Raw genomic sequence first — 12,713 nt, forward strand, 5'->3', positions numbered from 1 at the left:
TCTTACTATCCGTCCGTCCTTTCCTTTCATCCATCTATCTATCTATCTATCTATCTATCTGTCTATCCATCTATCTATCTATCTGTCTATCCATCTGTTTATCTATCCATCTGATGGTTCAATATGAAGCATATATCACGAAAAACAATTTGTCACAAATGACAGGTGGTAGTAACAGGTGTCCGGCTAGAGTGTACAGATATATAGGTACAACTTGATGCAGGTGACTGGAGAGACTGACCATTTCGGGTTCAGGATTGGTAATATTACGTTCCATGCATATATTTAATTTGTACTCACAATTCTGCTAACACTCGGAGATCCTCAAAGTCTTGTTCCTCAATATCAAATGAGGTTCCGGATAAATTTCTGTACATATTTGAAAAAAGCAAGAAATGCTGATGACTGACTTGACGACGATGAGAATTTTTGTGAAACAATATTTGTCGTTTGTGCTTCTGCTGACATGCCAAAACAACTCGGGTTTTGAAGGAATTACAGGCCATGTTTTCATAAACATATGCATTTGATACAAATACTGATTTAAGCTCACCATCGTTGAGGCTTGTTCATTATCATCAAATTCTCATTAAAATTGCGATTTTACCTTTGGCCGTTGTCAACAATTATACTTACAGTTTCTTCGTGTTTTGACCGACAGAGACTGGCAAGACACCGATCTCCTGGTTGGTACAGTCAATTGCAGAACCATGACATTCACAAAAATCTGGGCAATAATCATCTGGAATGAATACAGCTTAACTATAAGTCGAGACCATGCAGAGGTTGAAAATTTCTGACTTATGAATTCGAAATAGATAAAAAGTAGTTCAGCGTCGGTCATTGACGTGAAATAGCTGAAATCATTAAAGTCTGACCTTTGCAACATTATCTTACCATATTAATTACCGATTGAATATGGTAACATAAAAAGCTGAGATATAGGTTTCTACATTTAATATTCCATAATATTCCTTACCACACAACAGCTCGTCATCTCCATACAGACATTGTTTAATTCCATCGCATCTTTCCGTTAACGGTATGCAATTCTTCATTCCATGGCAACGGTAATTACCAGAACAGTTGTATGATTCTACATAAATTGAACAGGAAAAAGCATAATTTAATATTGTAACAATGTAATTGATAACACTACAGTAAAAAGATAAGATAATATTTAAAGCCATAATGCATTCCACATATTCTATATGGCAATAGAAAGCAGCACTGGACTCAAGACACGTTGGCATAACTCGCGATATAGCACGCAAAAGGGCACCGATAACGTGCCTATACGTTGTTTTACAAGATAATGAGAGCAGTCATCATTTTGTGATCGATTACCTATAGGCACGTCTCAGAAAGATACGCAGAATAAAGTACTGTCTCTTTTGAAGAGTACAAAATTAATACAAGATGTTGATAATTCAAATGCAAGTCGTCGTGGATCATCGTCAATGTTGCTATAACTAAGTTCAAAGATATCCGATCACATTCAATCTTCTATCGTTTCAATTTTTGACGATTTAAGCTCTACATCAAGTTGATATCGACTTTATAAGGCGACTTTTGTTTCATAATAGCTGCAAACATATCAATTATAATTTAATCTGTTTTAACGATACATACTTCACACTCAGTCTGATAGCAAAGTTGGCTTACCACAGTTGTGTTCATCAAGGCCATACGGACAATCGAATATACCATTGCATCGCCGATATAATGGAATGCAGTAACTGTCAGGACACTTAAACATGGTAGGTGGACAGCTAAAATGTTCTGTTGAATTAGAAGTACGTTTCACTTTTTAGATTAAACGCATAAATCAAAACAAATCACGCTTAATCTCTTTTTGCTGGCTGACAAATGAGAGGGAATACACGGGATAATGCGCAGACTCCGGACATTGCAATGTCAGGAATCGTTTCATAAAGTCGTTTAATACCCCCATCAGAAATGTGATTTTAAATGAACGCTACCATCTTTAGTGGGAAGTTGACAAGTTTGAAAATGAACAAAATTCAAAGCAGACTTAATTGAAATAGTTGTGGCAAAAAACCTGACTTACCACACTGCCTTAAATGAGTGACGTCACGACATCCAAGCTGGTAACCATACTTATCAAAATCATAAATACACATCCACTTTCTGTCGATACAACGTCCATTATTGCATTTGAAACCATTTGATCCACATGAAAGTTGCATGCCAATATCAACATTGTGTGTATTGTTGCGATGAATACAATTCATTTCATCCTCGTTTTCGCTGCCAGCGCAGTCTTTCTCTCCGTCACACCTTGCTCGGTTTGGTAAACAGTCAAGGTAATAGCAAAGGAACCCCTTGCATACATCTGAATTGGTCGAGAAAATTACAATTAAAAGAAAATCATCAAAACCTACATTTCGGGACGAGGTTATTTCATACTATGAGCATTGCGTAGTTTACCATGGGGCAGGTATAGACGTATTTATTGAATCACTGACGAGCTTATAGTTCTAATCCATTTACAATTTACACATGTCACTAGTGTGCGATGAAACACTTGCTGAAACGCAATGGTCATCTATTGTCTTGACAATGACAGAAATTAGTAACTTACCGCAAAGTACTTCATCAGAGCCATCAATACAATCTGAAATGAAGTCGCATCTATTGGAGATATCCACGCACTGTCCATTATCACACATAAACTGGTCCGCTGTACAGTTTCGGTAAACTATATGTGATGATACGGAAGTTGTATCAACAAAAACTATACAATAACCGATAGTGCATGTTATGAAGTAGTGATATAGACAACGGATATTATAAACATGTTTCATATAAGGTCATTTTTTCGTCTGACAGCGATCACACTGCACCGTAAAATAGGTATTGTATCGTGAATACGATACATAGTCATATTACTTAAATGCAGAAACAAAAGAATGTTATAGAGTTTTGCTTTACAGCAGAATGTTTTATGACGCCTTTCTCCTGTCAATGCATAAGAAATATTTACGCCCATAACGAATTTCAATTTTCTATCATTTATATGCTTACTATAAATTTCTTACAATATAAATGAAAGTAATAATTGCTTATGCTTAAACAAGTATACAAACCGCAGGTCTCTTCATCGCTGTTGTCGCCGCACTGGTCTATAAAATCACAGTAAAACGAAACTGGAATACATCGACCATTTGAACATTGGAAACTGTCACTTGTGCACGGCCCTGCCATATCTGTAATTAAGCATAGGTTACTGTTAGCCAAGCGAATACACCATTCGCATGGAACCGTAAACCATTAGTGTTAATACAATAGAGAGGGAAACTTGGAAACAAGTTATCAATGCAATATTATGCTCTCCGCATTTGCTGCAAGAAATGTCACTGATTTTGAACTGACATTTGTTGTACATTAGAAAGTTTGTTTCGTATAAATTAATATTAATTTCATGATATATTCATTTCAACAATAAGACACAATATGAACCAACCGCATTCTTGCTCATCGGAACCATCTCCACAGTCGTCTATGCCATCGCACACGTATACATTGTGTATGCAGTCGCTGTTTCCACATTGGTAGTTGTAACCATCACAAATCTTTGCTTCGTAGACTGAAAGGTAATATGAATATAGCAAATATTATTCCTGATATCAATCGAAAAAGTAAGTATTGACATATTCTTTGAGCCGTCGCCTGACTTGTATTTTGTTTTCTGTTCAATCAAACAAAGAAACAAATCAGTCTGTCAGTCCCTCTGCTCATCTAACCACCCTCCCTCCCTCCCATCATTTTTAGGTGATAGTGGTGGCGCTTCATGCAGCACCAAAAATCTGCTCTCCAGTATTTTACAATTTCAATGCCATTTTTGCCGTTTGCTTCAAGTTTTAACACAACTGAGTGGTATTTTAAGGTTCAGAGATACAACTGGTCTCGATTCGTGTTTCCATTTTCACAACTACTGAGGAAATTTACAGAAAGAAGCAAACTGAGTTTTTGGTTTGGTTCAACTTGACCTGGACTTGATAGAACTTGAACACCTGGAGGAATGTCATCACGTCTTGTGTACAGCAGAGTGAGTCTCATTAACATTAGAATGAATTCGATAAAAGCAAGGCTGAAACTCGACATCTGGCAAAGGTTAAAGGATTTGAAAGTGTGTAAATTTTTTACTCCTACAAAAAGAGGGTGTTCTTCTGGTAGGAATAAACAGCGACGAATTCCAGTGATGATTACTCATCGACCTCCATCGGTCCAACAAAATAATAGAAGTCATAGATTTTTGGTCGAATGCAGGAAAGCAGTCTATCCTAGAATTCTGCCTAACTTACTTTTAACCAACGCCAGATCACTCAATCGAAAAGTTGACGAATTACAGTCTGTATGCATAAGTAATAACATCCTGGTTGCAGCAGTTACAGAAACTTGGTTTAATGACGAAATCATCGATGATGCTGTATCCATCGAAGGCTATAAATTGTATCGTAAAGATCGTGTTTAAAAAGGGGGCGGTGGAGTGTGTTTGTATTTAAATGAATATTTTCAATCAAGATCCCTGAAAAGTGACTTCTTAGCTGGTGGAGAAAACATCGAGTCAACATGGTGTACAGCTCGCCCTTACTTGCTACCAAGATCCATTTCACAGCTATTAATAGGATGTATCTATCACCCGCCTGGAAACGATAATAACCAACTGACAAACCACGTCATTCAAACAGTTGACAAAGTCAGAGCGAAATCACCTTACACAGGTATAATCATCATGGGAGATTTTAATCGTGCAAATATACGTAATGTATTGAACACCTGTCAGTTAAAACAGGCCGTCAAGTCTCCGACTAGGAAGGACGCGGTTCTCGACCTAATTTTAACCAACATCGGCGAACATTTCAATAAACCTGTATCCATTGCTCCTATAGCTAACTCTGATCACTCAACCGTTATCATGTCTTCGAAATCATCCCTAAAAGTGCCGCCACGAACAATAACAACTCGACCAATGAAAGAATCGGCTGTACAAGCGTTCGGCCAATGGGTAGTTGGGCATAACTGGAATGAAGTACTCAGCGAAAACTCATGCGAGGAAAAGACTAAACAATTCCTTAATACCACAAAAATGGCAATAGATAGCTTCTTTCCACTTAAGCAAACCAAAATCTACACATCCGATAAGCCATTTATGACTGTTGAAATTAAAGCAATGATTCGAAGAGACAGAAAGCCTATAGCCGTGGAAAGTCATTGGTGTACAGGTACTGGAGAAACAAAGTAAAGAAAGCTATTCATGACAGTAAGAAGAGATATTATCAGAACAAAATAGAACAGACCAAACCTGGTGATGCCCGACAGTGGTGGAAAACGGTAAATAACCTAACTGGTCGTAATCACAAGAAATCTACTGTAGACTTGGACATTGACGGCAAACGTCTCCATGGTAACGACTTAGCAGATGCGATTAACAAGTACTTCATTAGCATAACAAAAGACTATAACCCGTTAGACCTTGATTCATTCATTCCGCCATGCCAAAAGGGCAAAACCTTCCACCGGTGACGTACAACGGACTGGTGAAACTAATAAAAACTGTACCTGTACATAAGAAAGGTGGCCCTGATGGAATCTCTAATAAAGTTCTCAAAGAATTTGCTGAGGAATTTGCCATACCACTTGTTGACATTTATAACGCTTCGTTTTCGGAAGGCCTGGTTCCGTCATCAATGAAAGAGGCGAACATTGTTCCTTTGCCCAAAGTCAAGGACCCATGCTCATTGAGTGACTTTAGGCCAATTTCCCTGACCAATACTATTGCCAAGATAATGGAGTCTTTAGTTGAGAAGTGGATCAAACAGGAAGTGAAGGGGAAAATTGACCCCAAACAGTATGCAAGTATCAGAAAGTCGTCTTCAACGTTTGCCATGGTCGACATGTTACAGTCTTGGACTCAAAGCCTTGAAAACCAGAGACACATGGTCAGAATATGCTATCTCGATTACAGCAAAGCTTTTGATAAAATTGACCATACTTTTCTTTTGTCTAAATTGATTAAGCTAGGAATCAATACAAATTTAATCAAATGGGTTGCCCACTTCCTTTTTAACAGAAAGCAACGAGTTGTGATAGATAACGCTATATCAAGTTGGAGAACTGTTATCGCCGGAGTACCTCAGGGTACTAAACTTGGACCAATTTTGTTTGTACTTATGGTCAATGATCTTCATACTATAATCAGGAACTCTCACTTTATCTTTATGGATGACACAACCATATCAGAACACTTCTGCCACAAGAATATTACAAATTCAACTCTACAGTCAGACCTTGATGAAATTTACAAATGGTCTCAGAGAAACAAGATGGAACTGAACATTAAAAAGTGTAAAGAAATGAGAATAGTCTTTTCAAAATCTGAAATATTCATTCCTCCACTGAACATCAACAACGTTGCTTTAGAAGTTGTAACTTCATACAAAAGTCTTGGTCTTACATTACTTGACACGCTTAAATGGGATTCACACATTGATGATATTATATCTAAAGCCAGTAAGAGATTACATTTAATGAGAGTATTATGTAGATATGGGGCAACAACGGAGGACCTAAAACGGATTTACATTTCACTTATTAGATCATGTCTGGAATTTTCTTGCATAGTTTGGGAAGGTTGGCTCACCGAGAAATTGAAAATGGCGATTGAGAGTGTCCAGAAAAGAGCACTTAGAATCATCTTGCCTTTCACTCACTATGACGATGCTTTAAAATGTTTGGGAATTGTGAGTTTAGAAGACAGGCGTAAACAAATTTGTAGAAAATTTGGGTCTGAAGTAACAAATGAACACCACAAGCTACATCACTTAGTGCCAAATATCCATTCACATGGTTACGAGACCCGACATAAGAATAGATTAACCTTTAAATGTAGGACAACACGAATGGAAAATAGCCCATTGTACATTGTATTAGATTGAACAATCAGTCATCATGATTTTGTAATGCTCAGTCTTCTTATTCAACAACGCATTTATCTCTCTGCATTTTATCAGTCAGCGTTTTTAGATGTAATACTTTGTTTTATTTTATTTTACTCTGTCAGTGTTTTTACACGCAATAATTTATTTTATTTTATATTATTCAGTAAGTATTTTCTAGATGTAATACTTCTTTTTATTTCCCTGTAACTCATATTTTTTGACCGTCGGTCACCTTTGAGTGCTTACAATAAACCATTATTATTATAACCACAAATTCATCCATCCATCTGCCAATCTATCCATTCACCCATCCAACGAGACACTTCTCTATTCGGTTAGCTAATGGAATATTACATTTATTTTATGTATCAATATACTCCAAAGTAATTAATTTACCAGAAGCTTCTTTCACACACAGAATGTCTTTAATTCGACTATGGTCACAGGAAATCAATCTTAAGGACCATTCGGACGAGTTGAATACAAGACAGGTGTTGGAAGAATTCAGAGACTCGGTTATGCTGTCGGCGTGGTCTCCAACGGAGCAGACCGTTGTGTTATCAAGTGTGCTGTTTCTACAGTCATCGACGATCATTTTTATCACGTCAGCGCTTATTATATTTGCTTGACCCACTAGTATGTATCCTGATGAATGATGGGACAAAACATATCGTAGGTAATATTTCACAATCATCAATTCTTCCAACGAGATTTCCGTGAAACCTAAGTCTGCGTGTTCGCAGGAGGCTTCACTTGACAACGCAGATTTAGGCTTGAAGCAGACGTCGCCAAACCGTCCCCAAGAATCGTCATCACAAGCTGAAAATAGTCAAAAACCCCCATATGTCAGTTTGGATTTTGCTAAATAAAATTTTGTCATTGAAGTCGATTAAATAAGAAAACATCTCCGAAATCAGTTTGACAGCACATTTACTTTGCCAGAATAAGATCTGACTGAGTGTAAATTTGTATTATTTTTTTTAACTTCAAGCAATTTTGGCCATTGCAACGATAAAAAACTAAAAACCTACCCCGAAATAGATAAAAAAGAATTAATTAATAAAATGTTTCGTAATGGATTAGCGCACAAAGAATGAATAAAATAATAACACAATATAAATAAAAATCCATACCGTTTCATATCCTCGAATATTTTATACAACACCAAACAGTTGAGATGCTCGAGCCGTCTAACGCAATGGACAAACAATATCCGAATGAGGATACTAATTCATATTTGTTTAAAATTCACGCTTCCAATAAAAAGAACGATTTACAGAACATCCAGTAAAAGTTTACAGGCACATAAGGTCACCTGACGATCTATACCTTGTTACGCACTAGTCTTGTTAATTTCTTGTTGCCATATGGACTTTTAAAACTGCATATCTCATTAACTTTACTAATAACTATTATACTCTTATTATTGTCCTCATTATAATTACCGTATACGGATATGCCTTGGTAGTGGTCGACTTCTTCTATCAGACCATCGAGTACCGCATCTCGCTTGCATATATATTGGTTCATTGTGTTTGACACACATGAAATATCATGCCAGTGGTCGGTGAGATGAAAATCAGACAATTCGATCTTTGTGCACTGTTCAAACCTGGCACCATCAGGTTGATTGGTTCCAGTGTTAGTCCGGGCCCTTTCCCTGAGACAAAACAAACGCATTATTTAACTTTCCCTTTCATGGCTTCTCCTCACCGACGAAGACACAATAAAGAAATAGGGTCCATGATATTTAAACTTTGAGAATTAAATTTTTAACAAGTTTAACAGCTGTTCTCTATGAAATTTCCTTCAATTTACAAAGAAGACAGAGAAGTTGTGTTTTTTCATGTAGCCGTTAAGAAGGTATCTTACTCGTTGGGAATGAAAAACAACTCCCTGAACAAGAATTTTAACAATTTAATGTTTTTTTTACGGACTCACTACATACATGCGTGAACCGCATATACAAACACCATTACAATTATTGTAACTTGACGCATGCTCGACAGTTTTTATATTTGTCATCAGAACACTATTATGTCCAGTGATCAGTGTGAAGGTGGTTTTTATCTCAAAGATAATTTTTTATAATCACTCGCTAGAAAAAAGAATGTTTTATTATTATCGTTATATATGAAGATTACAAAAACAGGGCACCCTGAAAATACGTTGTGTAGGACGGAAAGTTATCTAAAATTTAGAATGTTTCGCATAAAAAGATGCGCTGATGGTACAATTAACTTGCAAAAAAAGGAAACTTGGTGAAGGCCATTTCAGGGCTCAAAAAGTATTTGAAAACTCTATAATAAAACAATTGTATCGTATTATATCTTCCCCCTCGTTTTGTTCGGTGGCTCTCAAGACATCTATCATTCGACTGAATCCGAAAATACTTCCATGAAGAAAGACTGCGCTGGTAGCGAAACCGAAGATGAACTAATAAGTCACCCGTAGGAGAGCGCGACAAATAACAAATTATAACTCCAAACAATATAGGAATAATGGAACATACCAGTCTGCATAGCTCATTGGATTTCCATCTGTCCACCGATACTGTCCCTGAACAGCTTCATCTGCCAGACCTTCACAAAACATAGCGGTTGTGAGTGGCATATTACAGAATATAACTATACATTTACTGTTTAAAGTCACTGACACTTTTACAATTAAATATTGAGGAAGCATATCAATTGTGATATTAGTGAAACGCATATTGACGTAGACAATGCAAGAGGGAAGACATTATTTTCATATATTCAGACAATTGGTAATGTTTTGTATCAACGTACCTTTGCAGTTGGCCATTAGATAAAATGTTGTAATATTTTAGTGCAATAAGTTGCTTTCACATTAAGTCAGAACAATTTTTCCTCTTAATTGTCGACAGACCTTTTCAGAGATCGTTTGAAATTTGAAATGTATGTATAGACGAGGAAAAAGCGCCGACGCATGCTCAGGTACTGATCAGGTTAGGCAGCTCATCAAAGAATTCAATCCCAAATATTCTCTTCGGGCATCACATTGTTTCCAGTCAGAGCTAAAATCATAGCCTCAAATATTTCATTGTTTTATGTCGGAAGCGTAGGATATCGGGATGTTTTTGCGAAATTACTTTAAAAATTACCCTCGTCACATACTCTCTAGCATTATACAATAGTATGAATCAAATAACGCGTGTTGTTTAACTGTTACGAGGATATCATTGTCCTGTATTCCATCAGGTTATCACTAACCTATATACGTTGAGGTGTCACCATACCACCAGTCATTGATCAGCGAGTACATAATAAATTTCGATTCGTCCTCATTCAGTATGCTCGCAAGATGAGCGCCCTCTCCGCTACAACGGTATTCAGCTTGTCTCCACGACAACCCTGTATCGTGTCTATAGAATTTATAACATTTCCTTCCATACAGTTTCCAATCTTCCAGACATGTATAGTCTAAAAGACAAATTTAAAATTTATGAAAAATGTTATATTTATTTGAATATAGCCTTATTGAAATTTGCATGATGTAAGGTCATTGAATATAGGCAATGTTAGGGGTTCTGCTATACAAGTACTTACGCAGGTCACTTGGTTGCTGTTGCGGGATTTCCAGTTGGTATGGAATGGCTGTATACCTGGCCAAGAAACCAGTGCTAGCCCCGTCCGACATCTGTGCTCCTTGGAATTCTATGTACAGTGTTGATGAAGGCGATATGATAGGACTAGGCTTTTCATCTCCACACAAGGTATGGAACAAGTACGCGTCATCAGCTGTTAACGAACTATAAACTTTCACAAGATCACGCTCGCAGCTTCTGTCGCCAACATTGAAATCGAGGAATTCAAATAAAATGACGTCATCATCAGCCACTTCAATACTCCAACTACACATGATATTCGATTGGTATGGATGGGGGTATCCAGACGATTTGAAATATCCACATTCTGAAGTAGCGTGTATATGATGTTCACATTCCGACATATCCATTCCATAGCCTTGGCAATCTAATAATAAATTGCTATGTCAGTGCAGTTTTTTAAGATGTCTATTATCAATATCAAAAAGCGATAAGCTATATTTACATTGCTTATGGTACACTTTTTTCAGGAGAAGCTTAATGTATCTTTAATATGTATAGATTAAAACACTATATTATTTCTAAGGGAGGGCCTCACGTTCACATTATGTTGGTCCTACATGTAAAGCCTTATATCCGGATCGTGTACATTGAAATCCAAAGCACAGAAAAGGGCAACTTCGAAAAATAAAATAGATAAAGTTAAAAATTGTGAACCACACTGTGTTTTCATCATGAATTACTACAACCCAGAAGGTTGTGTTATCTTAAGAGTGAAAAGTAAACCGTTGTCGTTTTTATGTAAGTTTGTTTTAAATTATGTAGGAAATAATGAAAGTAAACTGTTTAATGTTTATGTTGGTTATCTGTGGGGGATTCATTTTGTGAGACATTAAAAGCATTGTCTCTACAAATATAGACATGTAAAGTGCATAAACATGTTCACCATTATTTTGTTTGTTGAATAACGTACAGAGATAGATTGTTGATAATAAATTGTTTGACGTAGTTATTTTTTAACGCATTGTGACCTGGACGTATAATTCCCCTGGTGTGTCAAAGCTTCCATCATTTGCCAGGCACATATTTTATTTTCAGAAGAAATCGTATTGTTTTTAAAATTACCGGGGCGCGCGTGCATTACCTGTGAAGTGGTACGTAGCATAGAAACCTCTTCCGGAGGTAGTTTGATCCGACGAAAAGACGATAGTCAACTCATTGGACAGGGATGAAAGGAGTGGAATGTGAGATCCACAAAATGTATCCATGAGGTCTATATCGTTGACGTCTGAGCCGTTATATAAGGCAACGTAGCTGGCACAATGTCTTTGGCCGTCACCACTGTGACTACTTGGGACGTCAAAAGATTCGAACTTAACATGAATGTACTGGCTAGACGGTGCGACAATGGTCCATTTGCAGAAAGTGTCCGGGTAGTAATGCAGATCTCCGGTCAAATAGTTTGTAGTATGAACGGAACCAGCTGTGCTTGTCAGTGTACGGGGAGATCCACACCCGGAACAGTCACCATCCTCGCAGTCTACGGACAAACAAAATCAAAACAGAAGACGAGAGGTCCGAAACATGGGATTATATAGACTGAGTAGGTAGCTGACTGTCCACCCTTGTTTTCCAATTTCAATTCCGTTCATACAATATAACAATCTACCAAAAAGCTAAACCAACATAATACGCTTGCATTGTGGTGTATAACAGTTATTTCCTTTTGGAAATTCTTTTCATAATTTCGATTATGGAACAACCCAGGGCCCTGTAGAATGTAGGTTACCATGGATTGGGCGGCCAGGACAAACTACACGTCTTAGTTCGCATAGTAAGATTTGTGAATATTTTCTGAGTTCCCACAAAGTGCGCACTTTCCTAACGATCCAACAGTTTCTTTTGCAGTTCTTGGTCACGTTAATGTATTCTGCAAAGGCCCTGGGAATTCCGATGTTTCTTTAAAGTTTGCTGTACAAAGTTTGCCATATTGACCTTCCCGTTTTATGGCGTTTGTGATTTTATTTTCAATATAAGCACACGTCGATAAGATCATGAGTTTTCCTTGCCACCAATTGTAGTATAACTCTAATGTTCGTTGATAAAATAACCAATAAACTGTATTTCATCTTCTTCAGTGATATGCTCTGCTTATTTTACAAGGGATTAAATGGTGACTT

General features: G+C 37.1%; 1 protein-coding gene across 1 annotated transcript in view; it reads right to left on the bottom strand.

Moving 5' to 3' along the window:
• Positions 1–296: 296 nt before the first annotated feature.
• The window catches only part of LOC139144466 (uncharacterized), a 33,428-nt gene continuing 21,011 nt past the window's right edge, over positions 297–12,713 (bottom strand). The window contains exons 19-32 of the mRNA XM_070715164.1: positions 11,678–12,073; positions 10,535–10,960; positions 10,199–10,408; positions 9,478–9,547; positions 8,411–8,625; positions 7,362–7,784; positions 3,488–3,610; positions 3,111–3,230; positions 2,606–2,722; positions 2,072–2,356; positions 1,666–1,782; positions 980–1,096; positions 637–742; positions 297–369 (exon numbers count right to left, since the gene is read on the bottom strand). Of these exons, the coding sequence (XP_070571265.1) occupies positions 297–369; positions 637–742; positions 980–1,096; positions 1,666–1,782; positions 2,072–2,356; positions 2,606–2,722; positions 3,111–3,230; positions 3,488–3,610; positions 7,362–7,784; positions 8,411–8,625; positions 9,478–9,547; positions 10,199–10,408; positions 10,535–10,960; positions 11,678–12,073 (2,798 nt within the window). The remainder of the gene's footprint in view (positions 370–636; positions 743–979; positions 1,097–1,665; positions 1,783–2,071; positions 2,357–2,605; positions 2,723–3,110; positions 3,231–3,487; positions 3,611–7,361; positions 7,785–8,410; positions 8,626–9,477; positions 9,548–10,198; positions 10,409–10,534; positions 10,961–11,677; positions 12,074–12,713) is intronic.

Source organism: Ptychodera flava, chromosome 11 (genome assembly GCF_041260155.1).
Source record: "Ptychodera flava strain L36383 chromosome 11, AS_Pfla_20210202, whole genome shotgun sequence".
NCBI lineage: Eukaryota > Metazoa > Hemichordata > Enteropneusta > Ptychoderidae > Ptychodera > Ptychodera flava.